The sequence below is a fragment of the Salminus brasiliensis genome, chromosome 4, assembly GCF_030463535.1.
Source record: "Salminus brasiliensis chromosome 4, fSalBra1.hap2, whole genome shotgun sequence".
NCBI lineage: Eukaryota > Metazoa > Chordata > Actinopteri > Characiformes > Bryconidae > Salminus > Salminus brasiliensis.
In genome coordinates this window covers 30,022,874-30,042,035 of record NC_132881.1, presented here as the reverse complement: position 1 = coordinate 30,042,035, position 19,162 = coordinate 30,022,874, and the positions used below count along the sequence as shown (strand labels likewise).

The window sequence follows — 19,162 nt, the reverse complement described above, 5'->3', positions numbered from 1 at the left end:
AATATATTGCCTAACAACATATAGCTGGCCAACGGTCAGTTCTTGGACTGTGAAATGCCAATGTTTGTTTGTCGTCACCAAATACGTCTGGCATAGGGTTGGGTGATGCCATCAATTCAAAATGAATATTAGGACAACCAACAAAATGAAGAGCAAAATCAACAAATCGCTCCATTTTCTCCAAACCCAATGAACTTTAAGATGAATGTTTATACCAGTACCTACAATGGGTGTAACGGTTTGGTACACACCACTTTTACACCCCTCATGACATAGAGGGGATAAAGAGTAACTTTTTTCTTTTAAAATGTGTAATTTAGATCATTTTACAGCTTAAAGCAACACTACTACAGCCACCACTAAAGGGTAGGTTTTTCTGGCTGTGCTGAGAGATACACAACTGTCAGTGAAAGAAGCATGTGGACTAACATGCAACAATAATATCCACACAAACATGACTCAGGTTAGACAGCGTTAAGGCAATTCTCATGAGCATCCCTTTGCTCAGCGCTCTTCACATGTGTGACCATGCTTGCCCTGCATGTCATTGCTAACAGGAATGCATTGTAAGCGTGGTGAACTGGTTTCCGGGTAGAATTCATGGTTGTGAAAATTGGTTCCGCATTACATTCTTTAATTTTCGCATATACCTATAAGCTACAGTGTACCACGTTTTCCCCAGTGGGACTGTGCCGATCACACAACATTTACCGGTGACAGTTCGGGGCGACTACAACAGTCACACCCACATGCATTTCATTCAAATATTTATTTGCTCTTACAGTATGTGGCCCTAATAATCACAAAATATCTGTGATATTGTACTGTGCATTTACTACTACAAGAGACAATGCTTTATGCAAAGTTTTATTTTACCACCTCTACACCTTTACATCTGATTTGATTTGGTCTGAAAATACAATATTGGTCTTACAAATCTGTATCCACTTAAAAACCTTATGTGCAAAATCCATAAGGTTATTGTGCAGAATCAACATGCAAACATCAATAAAAGGAGGTATTCTAGAATCCAAGAATTGTGGTTTTAAATGTAGAGAAACGCTAATTTTGAGAAAAACAACCCTAAAGGGCTGTCATTAGTATAAAAAAATATATATATAAAAAATTTATAAATTGCAGGGGAAAATGCTGCATTTTAAAAGGAAGCCAAAATCATGTCACAGAAGCCTGGTGAAGTACCTGGTCTAGTCTAGCATATGGCGCAGATCAACATCGATGTAAACAGACCCTATGAGACTGGATCATAAGAACATGCCACAGAAAAGAGACTAAAGAAGAGCGCTACTTTCTCGAGTTTTGAAATGACAACTGCATTGTTTGAATTTTATGTGCCAAAATGACTGCCAGTCTGTGTATGTGTGTACACAAGAGAGTGTGAGAGTGGTGAACCAAGACTAACAGTTGGACTTGAATGCACACAGCAATGCCTATCTAATTGGATATGTGTATTAGAATGTTCGTGGTCACAGGGCCCTTATGGGGCATGAAATAACAAGCAGCTGTGTGCAGGGTGTGCGCGTGTGTGTAGAGAGAGGTTTATTAGCCCTGTCCATAAAGGCAGTCTGGGATTCACACTAGGACGCCCTAGGCTTAAGAACTGAACGCCACACAAGCAAGGCACTGCCTCTGCAATACTAATATTAGCCCTTATTTCTGCAAACCCCCAACTCCTCTCCATTCCCCATCTGTCCAGGCTTAGCCTACGATTGGTCTCTCAATTCTCAACACAACCTTTGTGCACTGTAGAGCTCCTTACTGTCCGTAGAAATGCATGGAATCTCTGATGTAACGTTAAATCAAGAATTTGTTCATAGAATAACAGAATTATCGACACACGTTTCTTGGTTAAGCCTCACGTTGTACTGCGTTGTTCACCGTGAGCCTCTAAATTTAATATCAACTTGAAGATGAGGCAGAGCATCCCTTCTCTGAAAAAATCGCTTCCTCTCTACCAGAAGTGTATCCGGGTTAGCACATTAGCTTAAGGCTAGCACAATGACAAGTAGTTACTATTTTGACTGTGTATATATATATATATATAAACAAAAGTGTCTGCTTGAGATGCATGCTGGGTACCCAGCGCTCTTCTTGATGCGGGTCAGTTGCCTGGTGACGTTGCATCAGCAGCAGATGGTGCATGTGTTGAAGGAGGCATGTGTCGAGAGAATTATATGTAATAGTAAGAAAGTACTAACAAGTGAATTGCATAATTGAGGAAGAAAATCGGGTAATAATTTTGGGAATAGTTAATGACAACATAGCATATGTAGCATTCACATGCAAGTACACAAACAGGAGAAAGATACTGCTCCTGACATAATGGCGAAACTTATTACATGAGATAGAAATGTTTAAAAATGTCAAATGTCTAAAATAAAAAAAATTATAAAATACATAATATGCACTGCACTGAAGAATCACCCATTAATTACTTTTACTTAACTTAATTAACCCATAGTAAGTAGATTAAGTAGTGTTTAATTTATATATATATATATATATATATATATATATATATATATATATATATATATATATATATATATATATATATATGCTGAAAAAGATGCTGAAGCTGGAGAGAAAGGAGACCAGCTAACCACCTAACTAACTTTAACCTGGCACCTGACTGATGTGCTGGGATTATCATTCTGTAGCAAACTTCATCACAGTGATTCATTAAAAATATAAATCACCTGGGCCAAGGTGCACAAACGTACCTCACTATATAAAGATTAGCAGCCTCCAAACCCCTTCTCCACATTTCTGTGCTGGTTAAACATAGCAGTCTATTCTACACATTTAAAAGCCCACATCTGGCACATCCAAAAATGACTTTGACTTGATCATCCTGAAAATCTTGCGAAATCTCGGAAATGCTAGCTGTCCCGTCTAAGTGTCACCAAGCGAGGTTTGGAGCTGTTTTTAGAGTGGACACCCAGACAAACAGATGGGAGAAGACAGAGGTGTTGAAATTACTAAAAACCAGCCATAATACCCTCGCTTTATGAATGTCCTCAGCTCTCAGTGTGGCTTTAGAAGCAATGGCCTCTTCTCCTTGTGAAGACAACTTTCACAAGTCAGCCTGTAGTATTCCAATTACCACCTCTTAAGATTTAGCTCAACAGAACATTAAAATATGACCTCCAAAAACCCAAACCACCAAATTCTCCAGCAGTTTTATAGGGGACCTCTCATTAGACAGGTAGGCTTGCTATGGATCAGACAGCAATGTGGAAAAGATACTGTGGTGCTTTATTCACTGCTGCACATTTTATTGAACTCCAAGAGAGGACAGGAGGATTCTTATTTACACGAGGGCAATATTAATTCAGACAGCAGAAAGTAATTAAGCAGTTCTGTTTGCTTAAAATCATTTGCTGTGTTGATGAGGGATTAGAACAGACCTCAACAAAAGCTGAGTGTAACTTGAAGAAATTTGCATATCTTAGCTGCTCTCTACATAAGGAGCTCAACTATTTCGAGAGCATGTTAAGCCAAGAGGTACAAATCAGTTTTTCCTCCATAGTGGTATTGTGTTCATCTACTATGGAGTACCAAAACACTAATAAACCAACAGACCACAGCACCAAGAGCTTATCAATATTCCATATATTGTACCACACAAGTTTTATAGTCTGGAGTTGTGTCTGTCGTGCAGAAGCCAGTTAGAATCAAACTTCTGCAGTGGTGCACAGCTCTGACTGGACTTGTAGCTGGCTAGCTAAGCTGACATGAGCCAGCAGGCTATGAACCCAAAACCAAAAGGTTGGTGTCATTTCAGTCTTGTGCACCTTCATCACAGGTCACTCAACTAACCTAAGCTTTGGATCAATTTTATCTGAACTTGTATTTATGGTACTATCCAGTTTAGCTGTGTGAAGACCAGCACCTCATTGTTGAACATTTACCAGTTGTTTGACATTCGGATGAACGATGGGTTGCACTGCATTCACTGGTTTGCTGACCTTGCAAGAAAATTTAATGAAATTACCAAAATAAATAAATAAATAAACCCACCACATCAAACATTGAACCAATCAACAAACAGCTACATCATTTAGCATGGTTGGAAACGGAGGAAATCATTCATAAGAATGCCTTGATGAACCTTTTTAATGTGGAAACGCTATTGTTCTCTATCAACCATCAACCTTGCAGTGAAAAAGTTAAAATCTTTTAATCTCTAAGTGTTAAATGTACTACAGATATTTCTTCCTTACATTACGTTGACTAAAATGTCTTCATTAGGTTAAAAAAAATAAAATAAAAAATAAAAAAAAACACACATATTCATTGTCCATTTCCATTTTCACTATGATTATAATCATATGTATGATAATGATTATGCTCATTCAGAACACTAATACCCAAATCATAGCACACTCACCTCACTATAAAACACTTATTTTACATCAGTCAACAAACAACAATCAGTTCAGAGCGTGTACCACTGCACACACACAGTGATTTGACTGCAGTGTTTTAAAGGAACTGGGAGATGAGTGGTCAGGATGGGGAGTCAGACTGGATCATAAGATATTAAATACACCATAAAACAGGGATAACAAAAAAAAAAGTAATTACTAAACCAATTAAAACAGTCCAGGGCTATATAAAACATGTTACTTAACATAAAATGATCCTACTTCTTTAATAATAAGCATTAATAATCTAGTATTTATAATTTAAACTGTGTGGCTATATTATTTCTACAAACATTAAGACATTCGGATCGGATCAGCAAAATAACCTGATCAGGACATCCCTAATTTTGACTTGACAATGATGACTTGATGTTTCTAGTGTGATCATGTAGTTTACAATATGTATATGCAAGCAGAGCTCATGAATATTCTTTGCAGAGTGTAAACGCTGCATTTTCTTTTACTACCCTAGCATTTTTCTTTCCCTTTATTTGTTTGATTTTGTACGTGATTTGCACAACATACACAGACTCTCCAGAGAAAAAATATTCTTAAACACAACAGCAGCCCTTTAGCTGGGCCACTCCAATGAAATCTGCAACATGACTGCTTTTGGACCTTTTAGGCACCCTATGAGTGGAACGTCCATCAGCTTTAACCTTGCAGCAGGCATACATCTCTCTACCTTCCCCATTCCTGCCCGCCGTTCCAAACAGGACATCCGGACCTCCCACAATTCTCTTCTGCTAGCCTTCTCCCAGACCCAATCCATGATTAATGGTTGTGCTGGGCCTCTCCATGCACTCAGCACATTGTTGAGAGGCTCTGAAACAGGACAACAGTTGCATCCCCTCCTCACACCAGGCCTAAGCCCCGCCTGTCAGTCCCCGGTTAGTGCACTGTTAACTGGCCAGATTTACAGCTACTAACCAGTGCTGGGTGGCTGCCTGGCAGAGAGGGGACAAGCATTCATCATCACAACTGACAGAGCGTTTTACTATCGCAACACAGGGACCACGGTGAGCTCATCTCTAGAGTGACAATAGGACACTCTGCACGGGTGATAAACTTACAAGAGGGGCCAAGCAGTCAAACATAGTCCTCTGGCTTAACTGAGAAGATCATGAATGGCTTATAGAACAACCTGCCTACTTGAGCAACAGCACTCACTCATTTCAGCATTATTCTCATGAAAGCTCTCACCGTACATAAGCATTGGCCGTATCAGAAGCAAATCATAGCATGATTTTACATTTATAACCTGCATGGATGCTTTATACTACAGAGCAAACCAATTCATCTACAGTTTCACTGTACTTTCATAAAAGGGCATCAAACGAGTTCAGTGTCTTTCATGCTTGCTGGCATGGAACAGTTGAGAATCACACTGTAATGGAGACCCTTGACTCCAGTTTTGGACCAATGAAAAGGAGGCCTCTCTCCTCAGGGGACAGCAGTTGTAAATTCTTTCTGGTCAAACTCTCGCTATTCAACAGGTCAAGGCCTCCGTCTCATCTCTCTAGCATTTACAGTGCTAGTTTAAAAGAGTGGGGGAGAGAGGGGGGCCCTGCCTTAAACCCTCATCTTAACAAAGAGGATAATGATAATTCCGAGGGTCTTACATGCATGTCAGTATAATTGCCACAAGAGACATGCTGGTTATGGGTAAATATATGTTGGTAAAAGGTTTGATTTGGATGTTTTGAGAGACAATGTAATGTAGAGGCTGGCAATATGACAATATTTAATTATTCTCCTGACAAACAACATGATTTTCTGAACATAAAAGGAAGGGTTTTGTTTAGTCAATGCTCGCATAAACCAACAGAATGAGGAAAAATGTAAAAGTGTGTAAAAGAGTTTGGCTAGACAAGCTGGGTTAAGTATTTATAGTACTCCTGATCCCCTGACATTTTCAGCACTAAGATTTGACCTCAGAATGGTGCAATGAAGAAATAAATAAAAACATTCAGTGAGGGACAGGTCAGCAGACTGAGAGGCCTAGTTGAGAGGTCAAATGGCCAGACTGGTTCAAGCTGACAGAAAGGATACAGTAACTCATTCATTCAGTGAGCAGAAAATCATCTAAAAATGCAAAATTGTGAAACCTTGAGGCAGACAGGCTATAGCAGAAGACCAGGTTAGGCTCCACTTCTGTCAGCCACAAACAGAAAGCTAAAGATGCACCAACACTGAATGAAACATAGATTGAAAAAGGCATAGCTTGGTCTGATTAATCTCAATTTCTGCTGAGGCAATAGCTTAAATCCACGGACCCAACCAAACATTCAGGTGTTTAAGCGTTCAAGCATTTCAACAAATGGCCTTACTTCAGTAGGCCATGATTTCCCAACAGCTATGCAAAACACAAAAGAAGAAAATGGATCCTAAATAGTCACTTTACAGCTTCCTCAACCGACCTCTTCAAAGAATTCACCCAAGGGCATTTCTCCCCAGCAAATGCCACCATGAGTAAACATATTTGCATACGTGGATGAGTGATCTGAGTTAGGGGTCGTCTTCTTACTCCGTGTTTGCCAAAGCGCGTTCTTGCCATTCATTTGGGTAAGATATATGTACAGATATCAAATAGCAAAAGTGCAGAAAGGGCCTCCAGAGTGCAGGGTATACCCACATACTGAGTGAAGCCCTCACTCAGGCACAGCTGTGAACCTAAGACAGCTCACACTTGACCTTGAGCTCCACTAAAGAGTGTGTGAGAGAGAAAGAGCAAGACTGCCAAGAGCAGCCTCAGATCACAAACACCACATGGCATGTGCCAACCTGCGAAAGAAACACTAGAACAGAGGCATACGTTCCCATCTTCTTTTATACCCATGAAGCAGAGAAAATGTTAGTGTCATAACGCTAAATGCTAAAATGAAATGAACAATAAATGAAATTATAAACAATTAAGAAGTGACAATTGCAAAAACCTTTTTTAACATTTTTAAATGCAGAACTGCACCGGAAATATTGGAGATTATGGGGCTGGAAGAAAAATATGAACTGCGACCAGAACCTAACTTATGGACTTTATGGATGTATGAAAGAGAGAGGCAGTACTGCACATACAGTAAGACTACTGTGAGTCAGCTGATTGAGGTAGCCCAAGGGCGCATGCAGAGCTCTGAATAAGAAAAGAAAAAAAAAAAAAAGAGAGAGACAGCTAATTTGATCAAGCAAGAGACCTGACCAAGTGATCTCTGCTCTGTCCTTTGTTCAGGGACAGCAGGATAATTATTAAAAAGGCCAAATGGTCAGTGATGAAAAGTAGCACCATGATGTGCACTCTATAGCACAATTAGAATCCCATCAGTCATGAGGTTCAGGTGATTCTAGTCAATTAGGGATGTGCTCATGAATTTTGTTAGTGAAAAGGGGGGAAAAAAAAGATGTAAGGAAATGAAGGTGGGGTAACAGGTTAAAAGAAAGCTGTCAATCAGAAGCAGCTCTCATGCAGTCTTCAAACCTGTATTTGTATGAATAAAAATGAGGGGATTTAGCCCTTCAGCTTCCTCTGCAGACTTGTCAAAAATCTGACCTTCATTGTAGCAGAGGGGGAGGAAGAGAAAGCAGAAAGATTTAAAGATTTAACGGGCTAAGGCTGAGACTGGCTGCTGCATAAAAAGCGGAGAAAGAAATAATGTGAGCCAAGAACAGGCCGACATCTTGGTGTCAATCAATACACCGTTTTCTGCGCCGCACAATCCTCTTCAGTAGCACACTATTCGAGCGTACGACAGATATTATTCAACTTGCCACTGAATCTGAATCTGCTGTTTGTCGACATCTCAAATCCAATATTTCCTTGTAAATGCAAGGGATCTAGAGAACAGCCCTACCATGACCTGGACAGGGTCGGTCTTTCAGAGCGTACAAACTGTTCATTGAAAAACAACACCCTTCTTTTCACATACAGTAGTCACATTATCACACTTGTTTGTACTTCCAGAGGTGCACTGGATTAGCAAATGCATGTAGGAGTGGGCACCCCCTGTCAACAGTGAAAAATAATATGAGTTACAGCATCTCAATGATGAAAAGTACTTCTTGAGTACTTAATAGACAGATCATCTAATCTGATCAAATCTTCCTCCACAAAAATACTCACCCAAAAGAATTGCATGCATAATTTTACACTAACTTTGTAAGAAACATGCCCTTCTCAATTTCATTCAGAAGTCATAAAAGTTATGGTTAATGGTCACCTGCATAAAGGAATGGGGGGGGAGCTAAATAAGTACCTCAGAAGTCTTCCAAGTGTACATCTCTGCTCTAAACCTATGGAAAGTCTACAATTCTAACACCATAAACATGTTTGGAAAATGAGCTGGTGTTCACCATCTCCCTGTTAATACGACCAAGCTGGGTCAAGAAAAAGTAGCTGGAAACATACAAGCAATGTTCGAGACCCATGACAGAATAGGCCACTCTTTGTTTCAGAAATACGAAGGAAAAAAAAAAAAGTTCCTGCTCCAAAAGTGGAAGAAGAGACAACACTTCCTTTCCCAGAACAATCCATCTCCCATCCTGACAAGTCCCTCTGCTATATTTACCCAACCAAAGCTGCAGATGATATACTTACAGCTGCGTGCTGCCGCCGCATGGCACATGCTCCTGCCAATCATAAGGCTAGTACAGAGGAAGGAGAACAGAACCTTTATCGAGGCAGAGAAAGTGGTCAGGAAACCACTGGGACTAATCCACGTTTCCTTTGGCGGAGGCTTTTGTTGTTGGAAGAGATAAAATGGCCACAGTGTGAATAGAATTAATGGGCTTTCATTCAGAAGACAGCTGGACCACTGTGACTTACCCGACACCACTCACGAGACACAAGAAAATAAAATGACTTAAAACAAAATACTGAAGTCTAAATCTACCCACCTTGTGAATGACTGGTTCAAATGCAAATAGGTTATATCCTGACCAGGTAACTAACCAAAGAGTTGGTTTAAGACCCAAAATATCCTGCTTAGCCTTGAGCATTCAGGTTTCAGCAGTAGTCTTTAAAGCTAAAAAAAAAAATCAGAATAGAAAGGAGCTCTCTGGAGGCCAGACTAGCAATATATTGTTCTTTTCCCAAATTCTGCTCTTAAATGAGGAAGAAACTCCAGATGCAGTTTTCACAGCCAGGAAATGCACCTCATCCTAAATACACAAGCCTACGTCTGACAGTCGACATGATCCATAATGTAGGACTACACATTATACATAAACATTCCAATGCACATCAATGTAATCTAAGATTAATAAATTATCTATAAAAGCAGCCTGGAACAAACGGCACAATTACTGATAACTGACCCAGCTCAAAGAAACTATTAAAAATAAATAAATAAAAAGGAAAAAATGATAAAAAAGCGCAAACGTAACTTTGCGTATGAGCATTAACTTGACTAAGGGGGGCTGGGGGGATTCATGGTGAAAAAGCATGGCGGATTCCTCCCAGGCCCCAGACACAGCCGCTCCTGTCCATCTAACACTGCTCCCGAGAGAGAACGTGCGAGGGCGAGAGAGAGAGAGAGAGAGAGAGAGAGAGAGAGAGAGAGAGAGAGAGAGAGAGAGAGAGAGAGAGAGAGACAGAGAGTGAGAGAGAGAGCAAGAGAGAGAGCTTCCTATGAACACTCAACATCCCTCAGAGTTATTCTACCCCTTTAACTCTCTCATTACTTCTGTCTAGCTGCTGCTTGGGACTGAGGTATGAGGCGACAGAGCCTCACCACTGAGCTAGATGGGCTAGGATGTCACATCAACCATCAACTATCACACACTTCACAAAAGGAATTCCACAGGATTGATCAGTATGGGCACACTGACCGTGACTCTTCAGATGCATGGCGAGTTACTGAGTAAAGTTTATTTTACACAGCATATTAAATCTGAAACTATAGCTGACACTGTATCAACAGGGCATTTCCAAACTAATGCACAGAGCAGATGTCTGTATTAACCCTAGCTTCAGTTTTTGCACCCTCAATAACTGGGGGACCACGCCACAGAAAGGCACCACTCAGACTTCAAACTGAAGTGACACTACACTAATCTGTACAAAACGTTCTTCCCTCCAACATGAAAGAAACTCTCAGGAAGAAAACTCAGGTTTGAATGTGGATCGTGGTTACATCGTAAGCATTATTATCCTTATGATAAGAAGTCACTAAATGTCCAGTAAAACACAGTTTCTTTAATCATGTCCTTCTTATCAAGTTCTTAATAAATCCATAAGTCATCTTAAATCTGATCAGTAAATGTTTAAAAGGTGAAATTAGAGCTGATATTTTATCATATCATGATAAATGTTTTAAACGTGATGCACAATATGCTTTGTTAGTGCTTAATATCAAGTAATATTTAAAGTTAGTGTTTGAACAATTGCAGGTTATTACAAACAGTGTAATTCGTCTGTTTTAATTAGATGAAGAGCAGCAGATGTGGAATATAAATCACTGTACTGCCAGTCTGCAGCATTAGATTTAGTTGCTAGACCTGGCTCGCCCTCACTAGCTTGGAGGTGGTTTTGACTGAAAAACTGCCTTCTTTCAGCATTACTCTGCTGTCCTGTGTGATCCAGGCATCCAGCACCTCTGATCTGCATCTATCGGTAGCACATTAATCTCTGTGCCTTGTAACTTAAAAAACAACCATTCGCTTAAACACTCTGCACAAAAAATTAAATTATATTGTGACTTTTCAGATAACACTCAGCACAGCATCTGTACATAGTGGTTGGTGTGGCGCAACAGATAACACATTTACATTTACATTTATGGCATTTAGCTGACGCTCTTATCCAGAGCTACTTACAAGGTAACTCATATTACAGAGGCCAGTGTAGTGTTAGGAGTCTTGCCCAATGACTCTTATTGGTGTAGCACAGCATAGTCACCTCTAGCTGTCCACTAGCTGTCAGTGAGCTACCACACCATGTGGGAGACTAGGGTTCGATTCCCAGTCTGGGTGACTATGCTGCGCTATACCAATAAGAGTCCTTGGGCAAGACTCCTAACACTACATTGGCCCACATCTGTAATACGTGTGACCGTGTAAGTCGCTCTGGATAAGAGCGTCAGCTAAATGCCATAAATGTAAATGTAAATGTAAATATAGTCTATACAGGTCTTCTAGATTTAGTTCTTTACTTCTAGAATCCTGGTTTTGTCCTTTTACTTGTTTTCGCACAGCAGTTTATGCATCTGCGTTCAATGTGTTGCTACAGGTCTGAAAATAGAAGACAGTGTTATCAGAAAATGAGACGCTACTTTTGACCACTCGAAAGAGAATTCATCAATTGTTTAAAATTTTAAAGTCTGCAAACTATCAAATAGTAACCCTGAAAATAAAAACAAAAATTACAGGTCCAACAAAAATAAAAGATCCTCCAAACATTGCTTTTTTCACAACTACTTGTATCATTTGCTGTGGTTTAGGTATAAGATTCATGGTGTATTTTGACCCGCCTCATACCAATTACTCTGCATTTCCAACTTGCTGGTTTAAACAAATGCCACATTCTTTACATAGTAATTTTACTAATTCAGTTTTATCATAATATGATAAGTATTGTATGAAACAAAAATGAAATGTGAAGATGATGCAGGCAGATGCATCAGTCAAGGGCCAAATTTTAAAAGCATAATTTTAGAACCCTTTCAGCCAAATCCCTTCAAGAATTTATTAGTAAGAGAATTTACATTTTATTAAATAGATGAACACTTGCACAAGACTGCATAACATTTACTTTGGCAGTCCTGCTCATTATGAGGCATTTAGATAACTAAATGAACAAACACTGATAGAGTTTCGATGGGACCTACTACAATAATGAGGTGGAGTTAAAAGTCCAACAATAAAATTCTGAGAAGATAATATTGACTAACTTGAAAATGCCATCCCTTTTCTCAGTGGATATTTTGCACACCTGATTAAATCCACTTTTAATACTGTGGCGCGAGGGAGGGGGGAGGGGGTGGAAGGAGGGGACATGCGTGAATGCTAAATAGGCAGGTCTATGCTTAACTATTAAAGTATGGCATCAATATAGGCCTCTTCACAGACCCAGATAGAAAGATAGATTAGATCGATTTTAAATAAGTCACAGATGTAATGATTAACTGAATATATTACAGTATGTATTTCAAAATTGGAAGAAATTGTCTCATGGTTTGATATGCGTTGTTTACTGAGAAAACAAATATCTACAATGTTAATAGCCACATCTGACATAAACAACATTTAAATCTAACTATTTTACACTGAATTACGTTCAAATATAAATTATCATATTCATATATTTTCATTACAAACCCCGCTAACCTGCAGTAAAGGTCTGGAAGGATAGGCCCACAATAGTCCTAAAACTTCTCAGAAATTAAGTATACATATATTGGTCACATTTAAAGGGTCCTATAAAACGGGAGAGCATTCATATATACAAGAGGGAGTGTGGTTTCTGACATTTTGATCTTTAGAGAGAAAATATGTTTTATGCATAAAAAATTAACTGATTGTGGTAGAGAAAAGAAATAAGCTAAAAAAAACAAGACGCACAAAGAAGCTGCGAAAAGCATTATATACAAATCAGGACTAATAATTACACAATCACCAAACCAGACTGCTACAGCAACGAAGCCGAAAACATCAACTGTAGCGGTTTTCCACATCAGCTTACTATACATTTTCGGTCAGGTGATGCAGGATACAAAATTCGAACACAAGGCTTTTTCTAAGATTAATCAACAGGTGGACCTAATTAGCATACTGAATGAATTATAGAAATAAATGAATCTGTAAGTAAATAAATTTAGAAACATTAATCTATATCTAAATACATAAAAAAACATTTCAATGTTTATGGATTAACTTCTTGAGACTGAGACCTTTGCTTGGTGTGCATTTTTAATTTCTCCCATTTTGGATAGGTAAGACCTAACAAGTATAAAAACTAAACTTAGTCTTTGTAAAGGATGTTGTTTTTGCAAAAAGGGTCAAAATGGTCAAAAAAGGCCAAAGGGTGAAAGTTTTAAAAAAGTAGAATCATGGTGCAGAGAAGCAGAAATGCTATGTCCCCATATGAGGACGCAGGGTCAAGAGATTAATGTCACACTTACTGTTATTTAATTATCTCTGTTTTTGTACTTACTTGATTGATGGATTGATTGATTGTTTAAATTATGTATTTTCATTTTAATTTGTTTTGTTCCTTATGTTATGGCACAGACAGAGAGTAAAACAAAGACATTTACAATAACATTTTTACATGAGTCTAACCTTTGATACTATTGAGGATATCCTTCACTTGACTGAAGCTATTGAGGAGTGGGTCCTGCTCTCCATCCTATTGGAAGAAGACACAAATAAGCAAAAACAGCAGCAATATGTATCTTAAAATAAACTGACAAAAACTTCACAAGCTGTAGGAATTCTGAGAGAGCTCCCTTTATCTGAGCTTACAATCAAAAACGATCTATTTACTATTATTTATTTATCTAAGCTGATGTACAGTACATCTTTGACTCACAGCACATCCTAGGACTTAGATTAAACATAGTCAGATCAAGAAGTTTCACGAAACACACTCACCAAGCATTTTATTAGGAAGACCTGTACACCTATTCATTCAGGCAATTAACTAAACCAGCCAATCATATGGCAGCAGTGAAGTGCATTAAATGCAGATTTGGATCAGCAACTCCAGGTATGTTCACACTGACCAGCTCAACAGGAAACAAAAATTGATCTCAATGATTTTGAGCCAAGCATGATTGTTGGGGAGAGACAGGCTGGTTTGCATTTACTCAAAACTGTATGGTCAAAACTGTCTAATAAAGAAAAATATCCAGTCCAGGCTGGCGGAGGTGGTGTGATGGTGTGGGGAATGTTTTCTTGGCACACTTTGGGCCTGTTAATACCAATCAATCATCGCTTGAATGCCACAGCCTATTGGAGTACTGTTGCTGACCATGTCTCAAACTGGTTTCATGAATATGATAATGAGTCCAGTGTTTTTTGTTTTTTTTTAATGGCATTCCCAATCACCATATATGAGTCAAGTAGAAAACCTTCATGACGTGATAGAATGGGAGATTTGCCGCATAAAAATGCTCCTAAAAATCAGTAAAAACTGTGGTCAGGCTGTTTGGAGAGAAATGATTACATTTACACCTAATTAAGTGCTTAGTGAGTGTACAGTTAAGCCGTACCCTTTAACCTATCTTTGAATATGTTGCACAACTAAGAAGTGCTTAAAACGTTATAGATAGATTTTTTTTTACAGGAACTCATTGAAAACACATTAGATTTATTTCAACGCTTCACAATAGAGGGCAACTTACCAGTGGAGTGTGGGTGCTCCATCTGGAGTTTCTCTTGATAGCACCAACTACAGTTGAAATCTCTCCTTGAACAATGTATATATTTTTGTCCACCATAGTGAATCTAGAAGTAAAAAAGAAGAACACGGTTAGACTATGTGCTTGTGACTGTAATAACACAACTATTGAATTACTATTTTGTCATTTTACAAGCTAATATATTTTAGGCCAAGGTCTAACTTTTAGCAATGCATATGGTTGCATTTCTGGGTGTGAGATTATATAGATATTGATTCTCAAATACAGATATCGAGTTTTAATTAATAGTTTCTATGAAAAGACTGGTGCCAGACAGTGGTTCATTTTGTGTTGTTTTTAAACCTTGAAAGCTAGAGAGCAGTCTTGCACCCTGTTGCCAGACCCCAAATTTATCTTATACTCAGATTTTATGCATATGATAAATTTCCTAAGTCGCCAGGTTCTTGCCAAAACACAGCCCAAGAGGTATGACTATGAAAACCACACCAGTTCAACACTGTGTTTAATATATTTGAAGAAGCTTTATGGGAGACCAATTAAGATGTTAACGTTAAGCTGCAGGACTGAGGCAGCACAGATTCCATAATAATCCATCCCTAAGAGAATAATAAGACAAACACATTGCGACTTGAAATGCTTGGACTGCAAATGTTCACATTCTGTACAAGATGTGATCTTGCATCACAGATTTACATGCATTATTCTTACAGTCTTAAGAGTTTCTGGACCGTCTACTACGTTTAGCTCTTCAGCCTAATCTGATTCACCTGATCCAATAAATCATCTGCATATAAGAGAGCAACCTTGTCATGATAAAGGTGAACCCTACCTAATCTACACAGGACACTGACACATGGGAAAGGGCAACAGCAAGACCATGAACAAACTTCATAATGCTGTCTATTCTAGACCCTCAGCACCAACTCAATCAGTGCTTCGCAAAACATCACTGAAAGACAGATCACAATATGGCCTAGAAACTGGAGGCATGAGGAGTCTAATAAACACGCCTGTTTATTACTACAACTACATTTTGACGACATACTGAGCAAACTGCATTCATTGAAGTGTAGCCTGACAGAACCGAGACCAGGCCAGGCAGCTAGTTAGCTAGCTAGCACGAGCATAATGACTAGCAACGTAAGCCTGACAGCCATCGGTTATCAGCTGATCTGATCTGCTCCAGTTGAGCAATACAAGAAATGAGTCGAGCAAAAACATCTAGTGAGGAACAGCTCTTCTGGCTGGCCAGATAGGTTAGCTGTTGCAAATGTAGCTAGCATGCTAATCTGGCATGCTAGCTTACCTGGACAGGCCTAGGTTAGTTTGACAGCTGACAAATGTAAGCAGGACCAAGTCTAGTGGGCTTTTTTCCCAGCCCTTGCGTTTCTGACTGTTAACTAACATATTTGCCGTGTTTATTGCCCGATAAACACTGTTTTTATGGCACTGTGCACACAGCTTGAGCTATGCTAGAGTTCATTCTGGCTTGCTAACGACAGCCAGCCAGCCAGCCAGCCAGCTCAGCAGTCGTCTACGGCATCAGACGGCTTGTCAGTTAACGTTACTGCGCTTTTTTCCAAAAGCAACTACTAATACTGACCGTGGTCATCAAACTAGCACCTGTCTCACTACATGAAGGTGTCAGTTTGGACATAAAATCCCATACCTGTCCGGATGCGAATCCAAAATGGCGTTCAGTACGCTTTCCACTGATGTGGCTAGCTGGCTAAACCGCTAGCAGACCGATAAAAACTGAATGTAAATGTTTTATTGTCACAACGCACATGAAAAGAAAATGACGTTAAATAAAGCCTCACAGTCCGAACAATTTCACGCCATGCCCGGCTTTCTCTGCACTGATTTAGGGTGTAAATAAGCTCCCTCTGTTCGGCAAGAGGCACTAGTAAACTTACTGACGTGGAAAAGCCCGGAGCGCACACTAACTTGCTGCTCTCATCTGGAGTGACACACACGCCGACCAATCGCGTGCGAGAGCTGTTTCACACAGACGAGAACATCAAGGTTTAAAACATACATTTAATATCGTTTTTTCACGAGGAGTGAACATACATATGCATTTAACGACAAAGTCGATGTAGGTTCATACATGACCTCACCGGTAACGGCGTTGTATTTGCTCAGGCGAATGAAAGGCGGATCAACGTCACCCACCTCAAGGGGACCCAGTCAAGGTTGGCTGAACGACACCAGCGACGAGTGCGCTACAGCGGTATCACACTTTGACGTCATCAGTGTTTTCCTCTTACACGTGATCATACGTGGCTATTGGGGTGGTCAGCTCGCTGTCCATTAGCTGGCCAGCGGTAAACAAGCAGTAAAAGCAGTGTAAATCCTGCACTGAGCAGAAGACTGGTAGCCTGCACAGGTTGCACCATGCAAGGCATGACACGTTCATATGAAAGGTCAAGGTTCAGTAATTTTATTTGTCATTAAACAGAAAAGAAACAATGAGTGGAATATATGCATACATATTGCACATTGCATACATTGAAGGATTAACACAAACTGTGTTAAAAGAGAGAGTAATGGAGCCCTCTTTTGACTTAGATACGATTTAAAATAGCAGCTGGGGCAAAAGAGTATTTTTTCACATGCTGGCACAGCAAGTATGGCACCACAGATCCCCTGTAGTCTCTAGCTTAATATAGCTGATTACCTCAATATCTTTCATTATTTTAAATCATTTATTTATTATATATTTGTTGGCAGTATATCTCACTGCTAAATGTCTGTGAGTTCAATAAGTATTATGAGATTATATTATATATTATGAAAATGTTATTTGGTATTATTATGTTGTTATAAAAATATTACAGGACATATATGTTTGGTGCATGTATGTATATATGTAAATCCATAGTGGCCTTCATCTCAGGGGCCATTTAGGCCCATGGTACCCTACACATAATTAAACAAACTCAAGAATTTGAGAAAAATAATGTAATAATGATCAAATGGCATTTAAAATGTAATGTTTTTGTGACATTAAGACAAACTGTGATGTTGATGTAAACTAAACTGAAAACTGTAGGAAACAATACACTAGAATTTTGCTGTGCTATGGGTATGCAAGCCACATTGTGCATATGTCTACTAGATGCTGGTGTAAGCTGAGACAGGAGTCACACAGGAGCAATGGTCTAGTATCAAACACAGTACACACATGGGATGACAGCCAGGTCATAAAAGCAGCCAGTTATGATGAGATGAGTCTAAAAGGCCCCAGCCTATGGTGCTGGAATAGCTGCTCTTTTGTTAAAAAAACAGAGCAGTGGGTTAATGTACAGTTAGGACACAGTGTGTGTGTGTGTGTGTGTGTAAGAAGCTCTTTAAACTACGACTGTGCACGGAAAAGGTTTGCCAATAGCTTTAGTTCTGAGAAGCTTATTGTTCTTCTGCAGCTTCTCACTGGATTTCAACACAGTCCCTTAAGCCTTAAGCCACCAAAAACTCCAAAACAGGAAACTCACAGTACACTTAAGCATGTGTGGTTTTACATGTTCATTCAGAACATATTTAAAAGAACTGTCATTTGAAAAAGTTGCCATTGGATCTAAAATACTGTAAACTGTTTTATTTTTATAGCACTTTTTAATTTTAGTTACAAAATCTCAAAGTGCTTTACATGTTACTGTGAGTTTCTTGATTTTGAGAGGCTGGTTGAATTGTATTTTGAAGACAAACAGTTTTCTCATTGGATAGTGCTTCAGCACAATCTTATCCAAGAAAGGATAAGTTGCTAAATGCTAAAGTTATCATCAAGGTTCTAATAGTATACATTAAAATCCCAATTTTTTAACACTTTAAGCTGATATAAGTTGTAATGACAAATTTTTAATTATTTGAGGTAATATGATAATAGACCTTTACTAAATTGTGGGGGTGTTGGTGGGCTGAAAATGCATGAACAATGGTAATAGAAGTCTAAACAGAGTACTTTGGAAGATGTTTCTGCACGCTGAGTAAAATGTAAACTCAGTCCTCTTAAACATGTTATTTAAAATATAAAAAAGAAAGAAAATGTTTATTGTTACACAGATTTTTTTTTTTAAAGTTCTCACTGGTATAACACACAGGACCTTTGCACTATACAGACAAAAGCATATGGGGACACCAGCTCATTTACTGTTTCTTCTGAATTCATGGTATTAAAAAGTGTATCTTGCTTTTGTTGGAGTTTTGTTGAGTAATTGTCTCTAGGGAAAGCATTCTACAAGATTTTGGAGCACTGCTGTGAAGACTCAACCGCATTCAGCAACAAGAACTGTAGTGAGGTCAGGATGTTGGATGATCACCACCCTACCTCATTCCTAACTCCCCCACTCATCCCAAAACTAC

General features: G+C 39.0%; 1 protein-coding gene across 5 annotated transcripts in view; it reads right to left on the bottom strand.

The window, feature by feature from the left end:
• Window positions 1-16,725, bottom strand: part of gbf1 (golgi brefeldin A resistant guanine nucleotide exchange factor 1) — a 61,856-nt gene extending 45,131 nt beyond the window's left edge. For all 5 annotated transcript variants that reach the window (XM_072677956.1, XM_072677952.1, XM_072677953.1 and 2 more), the window contains exons 1-3: window positions 16,470-16,725; window positions 14,783-14,885; window positions 13,719-13,785 (exon numbers count right to left, since the gene is read on the bottom strand). In XM_072677956.1, coding sequence (XP_072534057.1) covers window positions 13,719-13,785; window positions 14,783-14,878 — 163 coding nt within the window. In that variant the 5' untranslated portion in view covers window positions 14,879-14,885; window positions 16,470-16,725. The remainder of the gene's footprint in view (window positions 1-13,718; window positions 13,786-14,782; window positions 14,886-16,469) is intronic.
• Window positions 16,726-19,162: the final 2,437 nt, after the last annotated feature.